Raw genomic sequence first — 19,941 nt, 5'->3', positions numbered from 1 at the left:
GGAATAACCAATGCATAGCTGTGTGTACATGGGAGTGTTAGTTAAATAAAGACTTTCATTAAACAGCTCAGACGGAATATTGTCTTTTCTGAATCCAGCTTCTTCTCACTTTCTCCTGTTTCTCCTGAAATCTATTCTTTCATCCGTATAATGTTTCCTCTGCCACTTCCTGCTACACTGAGCGTTTCCAACCGCATGTTTATCAGGGTGTTCTTTAGGTCTATACGTTTAATTTCTTCTCTAAACACTTTTGATCATTAGCTTCCTGAGTTGGCCAAACCTCCCTGCTGGTCTCTCATGTGTGGGTTTTGCTGTGCCTTTCCTTCGCCTGCCCAGCAGATGTGCAGTTCTATCTGAGTGTTTTTTTCCTCTTGGTTTCTCAGATCTCCTTTTGACTTCCACAATTCCCCTTTACTATTTTATAATGACATTTCAGACAGTGGAAACTGCAGCTGCAAGCACTTTCATATCTTTTTATAGCTGTCCCTGTTTTTAAGCATCACTATCATCAGCTTCATTTCAGATTTCAGTGGTTCAAGTGGTTTAGAGAAAGAGGTAATTTATCATCAGATAACAAATGTTAATGGTATTTCTTTAACTGCTTGATGAGCCCTAACATCAGTTAATAAAGCGTGTATTACAAGGAGAAGGATGCACAAATGTTTGCACATGCCACAATTACAGTTTTTAATTTCGTTGAGATTTTCATTTCAAATATGAATAAATATGTAATTTGACCAGGGGAGCCAAAAATGTATACATATATTATGCTTAAATAAAATGCACTTAATACACTGCAGCAACCTGTGGGACTTATATAAAGTAACTCCAGCAGAGATATGATCTCATAAGAGGATGGCTTTGGTGGTAGATTAGTTGTACCATGTCTGTACTCCTACAATCATGGTACTAACACATATTAGCCTAACTCACGTACAACTTCACTCATGAAATGCTATGTAATTTCAATCTACCAGATACTTTTAACTTCTTGTAAACAACAGTATACATTAATGTACTAAAATAGATTCACCCTTTTTTACCCAGCTCAGAAACTCATAAAAAATATATGGAGCTAATTTGCAGGTAAAAAGGACAGAAAATAAGTGTTAGCACAACATTTTAAGTAGAGTTTAATATTTGTTCAATGCACTATTTAATTGATGTTAGGAAATAGTTTGTTTTTAAAGTGAGATAAAAATCAAAGCTTGATACAAATCAAATTTCATATGTTATGATGAAAAAAAAAATCCTTTATTGAATTTCATTGACAGACTGTGTTTCGGTGAGTAACACTGAGTGGAAACACTTTAGCCTGACTCCACAGGACACCTTTAAAAAGCCGATGTTTAGCAGCTAATGAGTTCGCTTATTGACATTTGCTTTGGGTAAACGAAAAAAGTTGAAAAGAAGTTGAGCAATCATTGAAATGTTTACGTTTCAACCTGTCTGTTTGAACATGACTGATCGTAGTAAAATACATGACAATCATCATGAGATAAATTACTTTAGTGTAAACCACAAATGTCAAACTCATGGTGGCGCTAGAGCAAAAACTGGGAGATTATATAACGAAAAGCTGCAGGATTCATCATCTGGGAACCATGAATGTCTCTCAAATCTAGACAGTCAAAAAAAAAGGCAAGACTGCAGTGATAACATGTTTGTTGAATCCAGTTGACCTGTAGAATACAAAGCAATGAACATATACAGATTGTGGAGGGGGTGAGCAGAGTGACACTACAGACCATCCTTCACTATAATCAAGCAAATGAGAGCAGGGGCCACCTCCTGGAGGCCGCCCACTGTCTGTGTCAGCAGCAGCTGTGTGAGTGGAGCTGCTGGGTGTGGGTGGGTAATGGCTGATATTTTTCATATTTATCCAGAGTATCTGCAGTGTTGCATCAAGCTGCTGCTCTAAGCGCACAGACACAGTGAGCGCGAGGGGAGCTGACCCTGTTTAATGGCCACAGCTGGTGTATCTCCGATGATAATAGAGAGCCAACACCCTCACAAAGCACCTCGCCACATCCCATCAGCAATTATAAATACTAACGAGAAAAGCGTTTGGGAAAGGTCAGCCCAGAAACCGGCGCTGTTTGATAGAAATTTCATGCGTGAATCGCACTAAACGTGCTAGACATATCATAGCACCACATGGCATTTGGGAAAGGGCGTTTAATTCCATTTGGGGAGACGTTGACTTAAGTGCACTTTAGTTTTTAGTACACTTCATGTGAACAGGTGCAGTGTAACCTTGGAGGGAAGCGGCACTGATTGACAGAGAGATATGGATGTATGGATACGGCCGACAGATTGTGAGTGCAAGGCAGTGGGGGAAAGAGGTAATGAGCTTCAGGGGGAAAGAGGAGGAGGAAGGTGAGTGAGGGAGATGAGGAGGAGGAGGGCCAAGAAGACATGAATCGATTTTTGGAAAGAGCTCAAAGAAACGTCATCAATTCAGCGATTCATTGTGTTGGCTCTCAGTCAGCGAGGCCGCAAAAATATGAAGGGGCCCAGAGGTTCCCTGTATGCCGCCTGGGTGACTCAAACAATCCTCTCTCTCAGGGGTGGAGCAGCGGCGATGCGGCAGTGTGTCGCTGCCGCAGTACGGCATTAATAAATAACAGATTTAAGCAGCAGGGACGGGACTGTAGCAGCACCTGCACACAGGGAGGAGTTTATCTCTAAAACACCTCATTGGAAAATGTTTTGTAAGAAGATGAAGAAAAGTATGAATGAAACCGAGCCGTGTATTGGCTGCAGAGCATCAAAGTAAATCTGAATATATACATCACACTGAGGAGAGAGGGTAAATCAGACTGCGACAGATACATGCTCATTTTTAAATCCATGTATAATTCACAGACTAAGTGTCAAAGCAAGCACAGCAAGATTTTTCATTATTCACACTCCAAATAAAACCACGAGAGCTTGTCCAGACAGATTTGGCAAAGGAGTACGTAAGGTACAACAATCATCAGACTGATACACACAAACACACGGTATGTAACATACATGTTTGGAGGCAGCAGAGAGCGAGACAGTCTGAAATACCAGTGTTTAAACTACCTGACAAGTTTGACTGAAGCTAATTTGTGTCATAGAAGTCTGTTTTTTGGGCCGTGGTGGAGGTATGCTCTCTACTCAATGTCATTCTAGCTCCAAATCACAGGAAGTAACTCCCAGTGTAGGCTGTAGCGTGGAGCTCATGAAGATTTAATCTCGGACTGGACTGATAAATCTGCTGTCAAGACAAAATTTAAATTTAGCTAGATATTTAAATTTAGGATCATGTGCCAGTAAAAACTGTTCAAGTCAGCCTCAGTTGTACTTAGTGTAGTGCTGATCGGCAAATGTTAGAATGCCTACGCATGCCTACGGTAAGATGGTGGACATGATGAATAGACTGAGATAATAGAGTCTTATCTACATAGACTGTATATAAAGATGGACAATGCTTCTCCATGTCCTCCTATCCTGAAATGAAGTTGCGAGAGTCTATAGCAATCAGGGTAAGGAGGCACGGTAGCAAGGTGTCGTTGATACCCCCCCTGGATCAATCGCAAATCCCATTTTTATAGCATTAAATAAGTGATTAAAACCAAACTTGTCAGAAAAATACTTCCTCACACATCAGAACTACATAAAATGACAGAAACAATATTCGAGAAAAAATTATTTGATGTTTAGGTCCATTTTGTAGTTTATTCCATGTCCTGTCTACTAACACGGAGGAGGTGTTAATAATGCAGCCAGCCACCAGGTGGCGATCAAAACACTTGGCTGGCTCTACTTTTTGGGGGTAGTCCTGTCATCTTTATATACAGTTTATGCTAATTTAAATGTATTTGATACAGACATTAGGGTTTGACAACAAACAGCTTGATTTGGTTCACATCCCCACATTTTATATTTTATCTGAAGAGAACTATGATCCTTACTTCTTATTAAAATATGATTATTCTGTGAAGGATGTTGTCATTGAACACGTATTTACTAACTTGTACGAGTTAGATGATGTTCTAGGTATCAATATGTTTCAATGAAATCTTTATGTCGTCATCAAGCCATTCTAAATTTCGAGACATTATTTTTGTTCTTATTATTTACTGCTCACTTATGCATGACTGAGTCTCAGTCCATAGAAAGTGACAAATCAAAACTTGAGGGTAAAGTTGAAACTTTCATCAGACCTGTGGTGAGTAAGCGCTCAGTCCAGCTATCAGCCATAATTCATACCTGCATAAGATGCTGTTTACTGATGTCACCATGCATGATTTCTGTGCCATGAAGTCTTTTAGGTTCTGAATGTCACCTCTTCTCCATTGGGATTGGACATAAGTTACAAAGTTGCCTAGTGCAGCTTTCACAGCACCACTACACAGCCATCTCATCCCCTAAGCAGTCCGGCAGACTCTCTGCATTCAGCACGTTTAAGAGTCGAGCTGCACCGTCGGCCCCTATGCCCTCGCCCTGTCCCCAGCTGTCTCGGTCGTCGCTCTCATCTGTGTTTGATTCGTACTCTGATCCGATTCCTGACTCTCTGAACCGAAGCAGCTCCAGGGCTCCGAGGACTTGCTCCCCCAGCAGCGAGATCTCATCCGGGGCTCCGTCGCTGGGGGTCTCCCCTGTGTCCTGGCCCTGCTCCTGGCTATCTGGAGCCCGGGAGGAGAATCGGAAACATTCGAGTCGAACTCCGCTGCCACTCAGCCCCAGAGGGCTGGTGTTGGCGCCCATGGTGCCTGGAGAGCAGGGCCCGGGGAGGGCCGAGACCCAGGCACTGTCACAGATCTGGAGGTGGGACTGAGAGGCTGATGGGCCAATATGTGAAGACAGGGTGAGCGGTTCACGCTGGGGAGGCTTGGCGCGAAAAGTGATCTCCAGGAGGCTGTCCTGCGAGCCCACTGAGAACAAATCCAAAAAAAGATACGAGAGGAGAGAGTTAGAGACAGATGAAACAAACCACAGAGAATTTACTCATCACATGTAAGAAGAGAGGTCTGAAAGAGGCAGATGAGATTATTTAGAGTGCAGTGACGTCTGTGCTGGGAGGATTTGATAATTCATGACTGTATGGCAGCATATTGCCTGGTGCTAAATGCAGGGAGGGGAGAGCAGAGAGCAGCAGTGAATCCTCTGAAAGGGCTGGATAATTAATCGTGTGTCACGAGTGGATCAGAAAAAGAGGGAAGGGAAACGGGTGAGGAAAAAAATTTTTGACAGAAGAGATGACAGGAAAAAAAAGATTTTATGACACGTTTATAAAAGAGAAAGAAAGGAAACGGAGGAAGATTCAGGCAGTTAAATAGATTCTGTAAATGAAAAATGGAGGCTGAGTCAAAAGTCAAGAATAAAGCAGATTTCCACTCACTGGATGTCAGTTGGCCGGCAGCTTTGAGCTCCAGCTCCTGGATCTGTTTGACCAGCAGGGAGATGTGCTGCAGCAGGTCGGTGTTCTGCTGCAGCAGCCTCTGCACTCTGGCTTGAGCCTCGGTACGTGCACACACCTCCACTGACAGCTGCTCCTGGAGCACGTGAACCTGAACACACCAAAACAGTTCAACTCGTGACAAAAACAGGCAGAAACCCCACAAAAAATATTTGATATAAAAGTGTTGAAACGTTCATGTAAAAATTAAAAGAGTTATCAAAGTTACCTGAATTACCTCATCACACAATATTTTCATTCTATGATCAGATGTAACTGTGATTTGTGTTTCTTTATTGCCAGAAGTGTTATGTCTCGTCAGTTATTTTAAGTTTATTCATGCTTATGTTTTAAGTATACCATGTTTGTGTTAGTTCATGTCTAGTCTTGTGTGTTTGGGAGCACTAGGTGTTAAGTTAAACTTCACTCATGTCTAGTCTCGTCGTGCACTTCCTGTTTTATTTTGGTACTCACCTCTTCCCTCTCATTTCAGACCCTGACTTCCTCCCTTTTTGTGATTTCTCGCCTTCGTGATCGTCTTCCCTGCCCCTGATTGGTTTCACCTGTTTCCTACTTCCTCTTGTATAAATAGTCTTCGTCTCCCTTTGTCCTGTGCCAGTTCGTCTTGTTCTGTCCCCACGCTTCATGTATGAGATTTCGTCAAAGCAGGATTTAGCTTCTTTCATGTTTAGTATTCTTGTTTATCTCGCAGTTTCGTTAGAGTATTATTTACTACTTTGTTATCCTCTTCGTGAGCGCTTTTTGTTATGCACCTTTTGTGACTGGGAATACACCTCTTTTTGTTATATCTACGTCTTGTCTGAGTCGTGCATTTGAGTCCACCAGTTTTCGTGCCTGAGGTCGTTACAAGAAGTTTGTTTTGAATGTGTTTGGATGGTTTGTATCAAGTAACATGAAGTTCACAATAAAAAGAATGAAGGGATTCTGACGTTTTAATGATACTTTGGATAAATGTATCAGTGTCTTTGTTCATCAATTATCAGAAACACATGCTCTTAAAACTTTGTTAATATTAAGTTAAGTCTTGTATGAGTAGAATGTTTGAGATTAGGAAAATTTGACTATTGTCTATCCTTACATGTGTACCACATATTTACAAGTTTGACATTTAACTTAAGAATAAACTGGGAACATTGGATTGTTCAGTAATCAAAGTAAATAGTTTCATAAAAAGAAAAATACTGTGTGTGGAATTTCTAGATGGAGGATGAAAAGAATCTGTCCACTCCCCTCAGTACCTGTGCTCCAGCTGCCAGAGCCTGCTGTTCCTGCTGCTGCAGTTGTTTTTGAAGGAGCTGGACGTGGTGCTCTGCAGAGCAGGGAGCCTCAGCTGTCAACTGACCCGACACAGACGCCCCGAGGATGGGAGAACCCAGCAGAGGAGATGGGTCATCAGACACCTTCAACAGATAAATCAGGGTAAACTGCTTCTTACTGTCTGTCAAAGTGATCATAATGTGAAAGCATATATCTGTTTTTCTTTAATTGTCTGTCTCGTTGTTTGTTTGATCTGGTAGATGGAGTGATAATAGCAACCATGAAGACAAGTTCAAGTTTCATGAAAAGAAACAGAAGAGAAGCTGCAACAGATCCGAACATGATAATTGTATGTCAGTGCAGAAGCATGCAGTGGAGAACCTCCACAGCACAGTGGGATTCTGACAATAACAATGTTGCCTACTTCCACAAAAAATACAGTAAACAAAAGCTGCGGGTTGGCTGTGCACTAGACAGAACTAAAGGTAAAGTATGAGACTATTTCTCCATCAGAATTAAAGTGTGGGATGCCCAGTGAGCCCAGTCCTGGCACATTTGTGCAGCTTGCTCTCATGCACACCCCAGGCACACAGAGAGGGCAGTAAAGAGACAGACAGGTATAAAATGGGTGTAAAACTTATGGTCCACTGGTAAATATATATATTTACTATAGTGCTCCCAATGGCAAGTTGGTGTGTCTGAAAGAGAGAGAGAGAGAGAGAGAGAGAGCAGAGAAAGGAGGGGCTGAGGGAATTACTGTGATGTCCACAGCTCCACTAAGAAGCAGCTTTGCACAATGTCTTCTGTGATTGTGAACATTTTTATACTATTTTTCATGGAAAAAGTGACAGTGGCTGAACAAGCAGCAGCAGTTGGAGGAGAATCAGACCAGTCAGTAACAAGCTTGATCTCTCTCTGTCGCTTTCTCACACACACACACAGACACACACACACACACACACACACACACACACACATACACAAGCACAAGCACAAGCACACACAGAGTAGTAGTCGGTATATACACACACTGTGGTTATTATTTACTGTGTGGTGTGTTATATTCACGTCTGTCTGTGTGGGGGCGGCAGAATGTCCTGTATGTACACAGAGTATTTCCACAGCTGTGATCAGACCAGACGATCACAGGGGTTTAGGGCAGGAAATTCTCTTCTCATCAGGTTTGTTTTGGCTCGGATGCTGAGTACACAGATCCACGTTTGTCATTTTTACCTCTGCTCTGATGGTATTTTCAAAATACTTTTCCAACCATCTGGATGAAAACAAATTCCATCTGCTTCCATGCTTAACCCAATTCTCAAGTTGAGACACGAGCTGCTGTGTTGTTTCTAGGTTTCCTCTTTGATTCAATATTCTAATAAATGATGGGCACAAACTGGGGTCATTAGTGGATATAAAACTATTGGGACAAATTGATAATGTGTGTGAATGTGGTATATGTTGGTGTTACATGTATAGAGTTCTGTGTGGGGGCGGGTGTCTCTCTCTCTCGCTCTCTCCTCCCTTTGTCCTGCAGGTGAGAAGTGGAAGATTGGCTGCCACCTGTGAGCTCCACAAGAGCTGTGGATTGGCTCACACTCCAGCCAATTAGCCAATCAGAGACGGAGAGCACCATTTAAAAGCCTCTCTTTTGCTTTGTTCCCCCATCTATGTTGCTTTGCTGTCAAAGAGGGTTTGTGGTGGGGAGGTAGAACTGAGGTAAGGCTGGGGTACCCTATACATTCACGCACTTAGGAAGAAATTGTTACTACACCAGGTTATGGGTTGTTGCCACTGTTGTACTTTTATTATTTCCAGACACTTTTGTAGATAAGATAGTCAGGCCTTTTGTTTTCCTTTTCTATCCTCACAGATAAAGTTGAGCTAGGCCCTATTTTGTTGTACAACCCCCACAGTTCCTCCTTCCCCCACGTTTCAAACCTACGTTTGTTGTTTACCTTCATTTAAATATTGTAAATAAACCTTTTTTCTTTGACTGCTTCACGTCCGCTCTGAGTTCTCTCTTTGTTGGTTGTCAGCGTTATTGTTTCTGCTAACAGAGAAACGTAACAGTTGGTATCACAGGAGTATCATTGGTACATCCTCTCTTCCCCTGCCTGGTTCCTCTTAAAGAACCAGTGTCACTGTGCCGGATTTAAACTCAGGATTTTTGATGCAAGGCTTGTATTTTTTCGTTACTCCTGACTGCTCTGTCTTCTTTTGGTCTGCCTCTCTGGTTTTTCTTTAAGATGTTGAATCTCTTCACTCTTAGATTTCAGAAGTCTTTGTATTATTGGTGAAGTTTTATCAAGTCTTCTTTGAGTGACTGTGGCTTAGGTGATACAGCGGGTTGTCCACTAGCCAAAAGGTTGGTGGACGACTGAACCCCACCTTTCCCCTGACGGCTGTGCTGGCAGTGTCTGTGAGATGTGTGATATAGAACGTGCTGCACATAGATGCACTGCTTATAAATGCAGCAGCATCTGTCTCTGAGGCCTTGAGCTGAAGCTCAGTGCTCAAACTCTTCTCCTCTTTCAACAACATCTGAATAAACTACAATATCCAGCCTGTGGTTTATTCCTCCTCCAACCAGTGCAGTGTCACTCTACATGTATATCTATGCACATTTTATTCCAGACTCATATAAGTGACCGTTAACTTTGTGAACTAAAATTGAATCAGTTCCTCTTTGAGTCCAAGTGAACATAAATTTGAAGAACTTCCCTGTGTCCACTAAACATATCATAATCACAAGAATTGGATAGACTACCTGAAAACACTCCGCACCTTGAGTGTCTTGTTGAACCTCTCTACATTTCTGTTTTCACTCGGCAGTTCTTTGCTGAGCTCCATCTCCATAATTCCTTTTTTTTCTGGACGAGAGGCTCATTTCCTTTGCGGATCGTTTTTTAGCCTTTCGATTTCCCCCAGCAGCTGCCTGCATGCAGCCATTATAGGTCTGTCTTCATCACGCCACCTTCCTCTTTAACAACCTTATCTCCTGGAGCATTTCCTTTTATGTGATGGACTTTTTTATTTCATCTTCTCCAGTCACCTCAGTTCTTCTTCTGTGTAGGTTTATGTAATAAATGCATCTCATCCTACACACATAATTTGTTAATATAATCATCAGCTGTATTACTCAACAATAATAGCGGCTTTAGAGCTGGTTGAAATGCGATTCTGTCCTTCAAAGATCGATTAATCCTACCAGGCATTTTACTTTAATTATGTCAAATGTCAGACCTAATTCTGGTCTAATGAAAAATACAAAGTGGAGTCATGCATCTAATCTCTAATCAATCTATTATAACAGATCTGAATGAGCCACTGTTGTTTGGATTGAGCACATGTGTATTACAACATTATTGTTGGAAGGAGCCGCCATGAAGGACACGACTGATCTGTCATATCTGAGATGGGAGATAAATATGTTGGACACACTTGTCTTTATTATTAAACTGTGAAGGACACTTGACCTTCATCTCATGGGAGACAGAGACATTGCGAGCGAGAACCGAACAAATGAAATGCTGATGTGTTATTGTAGCGGGACTGCATTAAGAGAATTAAAATATAAAACTAATTTCCTTGTTTTCATGTAACCATGTAATTGGATGTAATATCCATTCAATTCAAACTAATCAACTCCCGCACCAGAACAACACTAGTATCCTCTCTTGAGTAATAAAGCCGACAGTGGCTGTAAAATGAGACGACAAATATCAGAAAGCAAACAGCCACTCGTCCAACCCTGCAGGATTAGGAGAGCAGCATTAGAAAAACCTTGCTGTATTTTCAACAACAAACCATTTGATCCCGTCAATATCAGAGCACCCTGTGGAGGGTCTCCTCACAAACAACCATTAAAGACATGGTTTTCTTGCTGTGCGTTCCACACTGATGTTCTCTCATCTTCACTTTCATCATATGAGCTGCGAGCCCTCCAGAATTATTTATCAACAAGGCTTTTTCAAAGTTTTAGATCAGTATTTTCTAAAATGCTCTGCCTAAAAAACATCACGTTTGTCCTCAGAAGTTTCTTGGGTACGATGAGCATATTAAATCAATCACTTTTTCCTGGAGTCATTTATGTAACTTGTTTGTGACATGTTTGGTTGAAAGGAGCTGCATGGGACATGAATGAATCAGTTCACTAGTCGTAAGTGGCTTTACAGGCTTTAAAAGTTTTTGGGTGTTGCATTTGAAGGTGGTGTTTCTGAAACACTTATCTTATTTGTTGAAATCTTCTTCACATCCCAATCACTGAAAACCTTGCAGGACTGAAATAAACACAACAGAATAAACTAATTGACAGGTGAATCTCTTTGTGACCTGCCGCCCTGCACATGCTCTACTTGTCTCCACAACCCAGCAAGGTTTTGACACCACTAAAGCAGAGACGAAGTTAGCGAGTGAGTCACGGAAAAGTCATTGTCTGCCAGTTCGTCTGTGCATGTTCATGTGTTTTTGGGGCATGGCTGTAATGAGAGGAGTGATGGGAGGGGTGGTACGTATCTGTTAGACGCTTTCAAATTGTAGTCTGCTCTTGTTTGCTTTTCCAGGATTACCAACCCTAGCTTTAAGTAGAGTATATTCATAGATTATTCAAACAAAAGTGATGTAATCTGCAAACATTTTGATAATTGTCTAAAGGGCAACTCCAGCAATTTAGCATTGCCCTTTCATTAAGAGACACATGTTGTGATCTTTCAGTGTTTTGGTCTTCTGGTGTCTTTTATAGGCTTTTTGTGAATGTTGGTGTTCTGCAAGGTTAAAAAACCCAAAGTCTGCAGTAGAGGAAGATCCTCTCCTCCACAGAAAACACTGATCCTGAAGCTTTACATCATGATTCCCCACATTTGTGTAACGCTCGCCAAGCAGCTAAATTAAGAGCGGAGGCTGACGTCTTCCTAATCAGAACAGACCGGGACAGGACCTAAAACCAAGCGTGTCAGACAGAGGCTGAAAAGAGGAGCTGCAGCAATGGATGGTGTGAGGACAGTGGTGTGTTTTCTGAACCTTGTCAAATAAGATCAATAAAATCATTCAACCAAATATGAGCGTGATATGTGTAATTAAAGTTTAAAGAGGATGGTCAAAATCTGTGCAGAAGAGGCCAAGATATCTCCAAAAACCATGTATTTCAAACTACTCGTGTCACATTTTAGAATAGACTTTCTGTTATAAATACATGTGTTGAACCCTGAACTTGACATCTTGTCCAGGGGCCGAGGGTTTATCCTCCCTTCAGATACGACGTTGTGCGTATTGGTCTCTGTGAGAGATTTAGTGGGTCACCACAAGACGTTTTGCTGCTAGCCCCCTCTGAACCCTGATAACATCATATTACAGCATCAAGGTTAAGAACTTCATAAAACATTGAACACTTTATTTGCAAACTGGGTGACGTGTCCCTTTCATTCATTTTTTAAACTCACAAAACATTGATTCTAAAACTTGAATATTTGCAGTTTTTTTGTCTTTTGTGAAAGGATTTTTTTCTTTTTGTACCATTGATTTCACAAAATGAGTGATCTGAAAAAGTTTTTCAAGGATCATTTTTCATTACCTTCTGAGACCTTAAAGACCAAATAATGAATTGATACAGTAAAAAAATGTGGAGGTTACTTCATAATGAAAATGATTTAGTTTGCTAGCCTAAAAAAATCACTATCTGCAGTTATGGCTTCATAAAACCTTCAGTTCCTAATGGAGTTTGAAAATAGCGTGGTGCTTTACACGATCACACCATGATGCAATTAAGGACAACTTATGCACATTACCTTCACATCGTTACCGAGGGCCTCATCTTTTTTACTCTTCTCCGGGTCTGATGAAGAGACACACTCGATGCTCTCCTCTGTAGTGGCTTCAAGGTCGGTCTCTTCTGACAACGCAAACCTCTTCTTCGCTGTGGAGAGACCAGATACATTCAGTATACAGGCGGAGATTTTCATGCTGTTGTTTTACAGTTTACGACACATCTACAGGCGCTGACAGCAGCTGCAGCCCACACAAGCAAGGTCTTTGATCAGTGGCCTGCACGATTCCCCCCAAACCAATCTGCAGCTGCAGTACGTCAAGCAGCAAAGGACCGTTTGTTTCTGCAGGCGCTAAGGGTTTGTGTTTGTGTGCCAGTGAAAGACAGAGGTAGAGAGGATGAAGAAGAAGAACCCATAAGGAGTTTGTGTGCTGTTGTGGGAGTTTATGTGTGTGTGCGACAGAAGAACAGTGAGGAGAGAGACAGGAGGGGGGAGGGGACTGGATGTATGGATGCAATTTTGTGTGTATGTGTATGTGTGTGCTTGTGCGTCTGTTCATAGGTAGATGTGAGTCACCTGGCACTGCCTCAGACCCCTCGTCGTTTCCCTCCTCATCCCCCTGGTCGTCGGTTTTCTGCTGCAGGGTCAGCTGGTGGCACACATCAAACGCCTGACCCACCGTCCTCACGATCCTCATGGCCTGAGACTGTGAAGGAGGACACAGAGACAAAGTGTGTGTATGTTTGTCTGTTTGTGTGTGAGAAAAGGAGAGCAGGGGTGGGGGAAAGCAGCAGGAGCAGCACAGTGAGGGAGGATGCAAGAGAAAGGAAGCCAGTCGGGGAGAAAATGAGGTGGCAGAGAAGTTGTGCAGGAAGAAAAATGGATAGGCAGATTGAGTGTGTGTGTGCGCACAGGTAAGAAGACAAGTCAGTAATAATGAGATGAAAAATGAAGACAGGGTAAAGCTGAGGGAAGATAGAGACCAATTTGAGGTGAGAAGATATGACAAGCGCAGGGCTCAACTTGTTTGTCCTTGTCTATCTGCTCTGCATACGTTGTGCTGTCAGAGAGATGGATCGGTCTGCTTTAGAGGCAACTAACTGTGATGGCAGGGAGGAGGTGAAGACTAAGTTTGTTTGTTATTGCAGGAGGCTCAGTGGGTGTGTCTGCATCATCAATCAGGGACACTTAACTCAAAATACAATGGATAAATATAAATATATGAACGCTGCCATCTTGCGCATTTAGAGCCAGAGTCTGCGCAGTCGCGATCAAAGGATGGAGCCGTGGTAGTGAGGTCCCATCGATACACATGCTCGACCAATTGTGAATCAAGTCTCAGCTGTCAATCATAATTCTGCGGAAGGGTTAGGTATGGGCGAAGGAAGAACCCGTTAACTTTTGGAGGAGATTCGATTAAGGGTCCAGGAATTTATTTTCATTGATTTAATTTGTACTTTTAAATTATTAAAATTTTCCCTCCATTTGAATACATTTTACTTTTACTTTTAGTAGAGGTTTACAGCACTGTTTCCAGAAAAAAATTCAATGTGGCATTTGAAACACAACGGTTTCTCTTTTTTTCATAACACCATAACATGCTGAAATTTAAGTTTGTCCACCATGTCCCTACTCACTCTCATTTATGGTGAGTATTTGTGTTTCCTACATTTAATATCAGCAGAAGCAGCATCAAGATGAAATGCATTGCTCTCTGTTCATCCTGCCTTCAGGCGCTCAGTCAATATGTCAAGGGTGCTCAAACTTCAAAGTACTCAAGAAAAATCTAGGGAATAAAGTCATGAAATGGATTACTTTGCTCTGCCAATGTAAAATGTAATTCTGTTTTAAACTGTCAAGTGAAAAAAAAAAAAAACAGCGCTCCCATGGCCAAGCACAAAATGCTCTGTTGATGTATGGAGCTGACATCTGAGCCCTGCTGGGCTGCAACAAGCCATGATGAAAATAAATCAAATTTCCTCTTATCAGCTGCCCTATCTCCTCCTACTCAGCACAAATGCTTGGTCTGCATCACCCAGATAAGGCCCCGTAGCCCTGGGGAGGCGCCGAGGCACCGCGGCCTGTGTCCCGAACCATTTGAAGATGGGTGTTTTTCTACAGCAGCGGTGAAAATGTCTTTAAGAGCTGAGGAAAAAGCCCATCTTCCTTTCTCTTCCCACTGGGATGATTAGTATGCAGCTTCACTAAGTCACTGTCTGTCTGGTATCCATAGTGAAGGGATGGGATCAACCTCAGTGACGCTCTGTCTTTGTCATAGAGGAAAAAATGTCACTGCTTGATATGCAGATATGCAGAGGAGAAGAACATGCCTTTCAATTACAATAGCGTTTTACCTAACTCACATGGGGTGGAGCTGTCTGTCATATTAATTGGCTGTGTGTACAGGTCCAACAGTGCTATACATCACGAGGCTGTGGCCACAAATATGAATACACAACACATTGTTCCTGTCTGTGCCAAACACAGAAAATAGGGGGAACCAGCAAGCCTGTCCAGAAAAATAACAAAATGTTGCTGCAAGCCTCTGAAGCTCACTATTAAAGGGGAATTCTGGTATTTTTCAAACTGGGTCCTATGTTTTGAATAGGTTGTATGAATGAAAAGAGAGCGAAACTTATCATTAAGCCAGACATGTGTAATGTTTGTAGACTCTTAGAAGACCCAGAATAACCATTTGATGCTTATATTGGCAAAAAAGCATATTTAAAAGACATTTTGTGGACTGCCCCATAGGATTCCATCGTAGCCACTGCCACTGCATCATGGCTGCCGGTGGAGGTGATCTACTCAATCGATTCCAAATGCTTTAATAAGAAACACTTTTGGTCAAAGCATTCAATGAGATTTTTAATCAGGAAGTTAAACTTACCTTCCTCTTTGACTTGAACACATTGCATCGGAAAATGTTGCTCGGTCCATCTCTGGCTATGTAACTGAAGATCTTCAAGTCTTGAGCATCATGTGAGACATAAAAGATCCTATTGAGCAAGAAAATACATGAAATGAGTTCAATGAGGTTTTACATGCTGTGCTTCAATTTGACTCCTGTCATAAAATGATCAGGAGGACATTAGACTACCTGTGGATGGGATCCTGTGTCACCAGGAAGGTATTCTCATCCCATGAGCACCCTTTTCTCTGTCACAACACAAAAACACGAGCAGACATATATGATTTTAAAGACAGATATTTTTTTTTTAAATGTACATAAAATTACATTTTAAATTACAGACCTTCTTTTTGCGTAGAATCACTTTTACACTGTCAGTGGATACAACAATGTTGACCTTCTTCTTCTTTATGTTCTTCAGTTTGAATTCATACTGTGGAGGAAGAATGATATTCTCATTAACATTCCAGGTATAGGCCAAAAAAATTGTCCAAAAGTCAAATTAAACCATACTGATTATTATCCTACTGGAATAAAATTTCACCCAGTCCTGCTTAGACTGAGCTCTTTACACAAGAAAACTGAAATATTGGAAAACCCGAAGAGGGATAATGACAGGGAGATATGTCTGACTATCTTCTTCTCAGGGGGGAAACTGCGATTGAGTAAACAGCAAGAAACTGTCAGTTTGTGTTTCTGGAAGCTGTTTAAGCTTTCAAAGAGACTTCCCAGAGGTAGGCAGGCGTGTGTGGGACACTTTCATCCCTCTCCATGATTAATGCTGGAGACTGTACCCTCTTCCTCCACTGCAGGCACTGCACGCTGCAAATATCAGTGCCCAGAGATCTGGGAGCAAGCGTGATTTATCTGATATAATATTTCCTGCTTTAAAAAAAAAAAAGTCCAGCATCAGATAACTAATTGATCAAATGAAGTTCTATGAAGTCCCCAGTCTTCATGTTGGGCTGACTTAAAAAATAGCAACCTAGTGCTGTCTTTTATTCTCAGCGTGATTGGAGCTAGCTTATTCACTCTTTGACTGACATAGAATCAATTAAATGGGGGGATGTTGTTATGAGCAACATGACATGTCAGACCTGGTGATTTTTAGGGCTAATAAATCTGGAGCAGTTTGTTTATAAGCTTGGTACATTTGTCACATTTAGATGAAAAGCACTTCACTAGAACATTCTTAAAATTTCTTGTCATATGCTCTTAATAAGTTCATTTGTCTTATTGTTTGGTGGAAACGTTTCTACAATCAGATATGATGAATTGAAGGACTCAACTCCCTTAAAGGGAAATTCTAGCATTTTCAACCTGGGCCCTGTTTTCATGAAATGGGTGTGTTAATGAGTCCATTAGATCGCCTGCAGCCATGACACTGTGGGATTGGCTATAATGTGATCTTGTGAGGCAACAACGACAGGCCACAAGATGTCCTCTAAATGTGTTTACTTTTTGTTATTAGTCTTTGGTATCAGTCTGGCAACATTATGTTTCCCTGAATGAGACAACTCACAGCCTTTTATTGACTGTCGCAGTTGCCCCATGACATTACATTGTAGCCACTGCTACTGTGTCATGGCTGCAGGCGGAGGCCATCTAATGGACAGATTCCAAATGTTTTTGAACCATTAATTTACACGCCTTTATTAAAAAACATTTTGCCAGCATTGAAAAATCCAGGAATTCTACTTTAATGTGTTTATAATGCAGCCTCATGTGATCTGGGATGAGAGGAAGTGGAACACGGGAACAGTTCATGCTGCATTTTTCATGCATATCAGCCTCAGCTACGACTAATACTGAACCCCCCCCCAAGCAAAACAAATAAGACAGGTTGGGTAAACATACCTCTGGTCTAATCTCTAAGCCACTGTGAGCACTTTAAGGGCAAATTTGCTTCTGAATATTCAGAGTCTGTCTCCTCCAGAAGCAGAAGCTCTTAATTACTGTGCCGCTACAGAGCTCACAAACAGCCCAACTCCTTAACTGACATGTTTTTATGTTTTCTTATTACATTTATATCATGCTGTTTAGTTTATTAATTTCATAACTTGTCTAATTTTCTCCTATATTTTTACTTCTTTAACTTTTTACTTTGCTTCAAATCGCTGAAGATAAGGTACATACATCAGATATTTATTTATTCAGAAAAACTCAAAGATGAAAAGGGCAAACCTATTAAAATTGGAAAAACACCAGAGAGAGCCACATGTGAGGGACCCCTCTCTCAGGATGGATAGAAGTGCAATAGATGTCAAGAGTATTAGAGCACATAAAAAATATCAATATTTACAACATTGGTAAGAAAAGACATCATCTTACATTCATGAAGATGTGTTTCAATGTCCGACAGAGATGAAAGGAGCAATCTAGTCCCCTGCCACCATGATCATGTTACAATCAGACAAATTGAGATAAACTTAAAATAAATGTGAAATAGTCAATAAAACTCTGTAAGTAGTAAATCATTATAAGGCACCGTACTTAAAGGATCAGGATTAAGTTCCTCTCGGGTGTCACTGGGGACGTGGCCGACCTCCACCACTGACACAAGAACTTGGATGCTAGATTAGATACAACAGCTGACAAACAGCTAAATCCTCTCCTCCCAGTGCCTCTGTAGCACTGCACTGATGATGTGTAAGGACCAGGCAACGCAGGGTTTCCAGTGGCCTTAATAAGAGAGGAGGGCTTGGGAGGTTTTGGTTTTTCTAATGGTATCACATATAAACCTTTGTGCTCTATTCAGCCATAAAATCAGAGCTGCTCTATGAATCCTTGTGTGATTTAAACCGCTCCTGACAGCCCAGTGAACCTGCCAAGTGTGTACTTTTACCCTGACTGGTGATTTATGCGAATTATAGGATGTTGAGGGGGGGTTTATCCTCTGAGAACTCTGCACAAGGTGAGACATGAGAGAGGACTGATGTGCACGGAGCAGCTACATATGTAAGTGCCTTACTCTGATTCGCCTCATTGCGGCGACAATCTCCATCCGACTCCCAGGACGACCCACCTCCAAACTGCCGATGTACTGCAGAGTGACAGAGAAAGATTCAAAGACTGTCATTCCCGCAAATATTCACTTCTGTTAGGAAATTGGAGAAGAAGTTTATGTTCAGGAGTCCTCATGGTGCATTAACACATAACATAGCAAAGACAAAAGAGAATCCACTAAGAGAAAATAAGAATTATTATGAATATATAAACATTCAACACGTACAGAAAAGCCAACAACTGTTTTCATGATCTGACTGTCATGTTCTCAATCAATCGATTTATTGTTTTGTCCATAAAATATCAAAATATCATGAAAAATCACATGCTGCCATATAGATAAAGTGACGTACATAAGCCTGTTAATTTTAGTCTTATTTAGTCAGACAAAAGTCCACAACTCAAAGACGGCCTTTGCCTTTACTGTACATTTAGTCTACTGTTATAAATGACGGAGACATTCAGCAAACCCTCAAATGTGGAAAGCTGGAACCTGCAAATGTGTAAAATTAGTTTGAAAAAAGACTGAAACAAAAATAATGGCAGCATTTTCTGTTAATATATGGAGAATTAAATAATTGCCCAATTGTTTCAGCTCTAAAATGTTTATAAAGTCATGCAAAGTAGAGAGTGAGCAGCATCACCACCACACAGACAGCACAGTGGTATCTGTTACAGGCACATGAACGCACAGTGTGTGACATATCCTGCAGGAACAGTTGCAGAGGGTCCTTACCTTTGCCTCGAAGCAGACCCCGTGCTTGAACACATCCTCGTTGTGCATGGGGATCCTCAGATCGTGCACGTCATCTACCAGATTATACTTGGTTACCCCTGGCATCGCTCTATCAGTATCTGACCTGCTCTTGTTTTACGACAGCGCTAGAGACTTGCAGACATCCATCCATCCATCCCTCTCCTCCGGCGCTGCTTCCTCCGCGCACACTCCCACCGGAGAGCCGCGTCACTCCGGAGGTCATCCGGGTTGAATTGATTGGTCGGTGGGTGCGACGAGCGTGTTGATCGGTGATCGCTGTGCGCGCTCACTAAACCGGTTACTCCGCTCAGAGGCACGACCACGGCGGGGGCACTGTGCGCGCCGCCGCCGCCGGGGTCCAGATGACGCACGGATCTCAACGCGATTATTTTTCCTCGAAACACCAATCAAGGAAATCCAGGAAGTGATTTCTCACAACGAACGATCAAGACACAGAAGCAGCTCGCAGGCTTCTGATCACATCTTGTAATGAGAGCATCATGTGTCACAGATGAAGAGCAGCTCCTCATCTGTTTGTGTTGGTGTTATCAGACCTGCTGTTTGCTTGTGTGACATCTAGTGGCTTCACAGCGAAAAGACAAATCCCCAAATCACAGTCTGGATTCCAGGAGACCTGGTCCCCAGGGGCCTCTGAGGGGACCCTGGCTCCATGTCTGTTGCTGCTCTGAAGTCTTAGAGGCAGATTCAGATTTATTGAACGGATATTTTTCTTTAATATAGTAAGTCCCTTCTCTCCCTCTCATTTGACAATACAAAGCTTTTTCTTTTAATT

The 19,941-nt window shown here is 41.8% G+C and overlaps 1 protein-coding gene across 1 annotated transcript; it reads right to left on the bottom strand.

Annotated features, from left to right (window-relative positions):
• Positions 1-2,839: 2,839 nt before the first annotated feature.
• Positions 2,840-19,707, bottom strand: LOC109641518 (carboxyl-terminal PDZ ligand of neuronal nitric oxide synthase protein-like). The gene is made up of 10 exons (XM_020106005.2): positions 19,128-19,707; positions 18,357-18,428; positions 15,729-15,818; positions 15,575-15,633; positions 15,365-15,473; positions 13,051-13,180; positions 12,496-12,623; positions 6,691-6,852; positions 5,375-5,543; positions 2,840-4,907 (listed from the first exon to the last, which is right to left on the bottom strand). The coding sequence occupies exons 1-10, from the start codon at positions 19,230-19,232 to the stop codon at positions 4,381-4,383; spliced, it is 1,551 nt and encodes a 516-aa protein (XP_019961564.2). The 5' UTR covers positions 19,233-19,707; the 3' UTR covers positions 2,840-4,380.
• Positions 19,708-19,941: the final 234 nt, after the last annotated feature.

The sequence above is a fragment of the Paralichthys olivaceus genome, chromosome 16 (assembly GCF_024713975.1).
Source record: "Paralichthys olivaceus isolate ysfri-2021 chromosome 16, ASM2471397v2, whole genome shotgun sequence".
NCBI classification, from domain to species: Eukaryota; Metazoa; Chordata; class Actinopteri; order Pleuronectiformes; family Paralichthyidae; genus Paralichthys; species Paralichthys olivaceus.
Note: the sequence above shows the minus strand (reverse complement) of the source record. Positions and strands in the feature narration are given on the sequence as shown.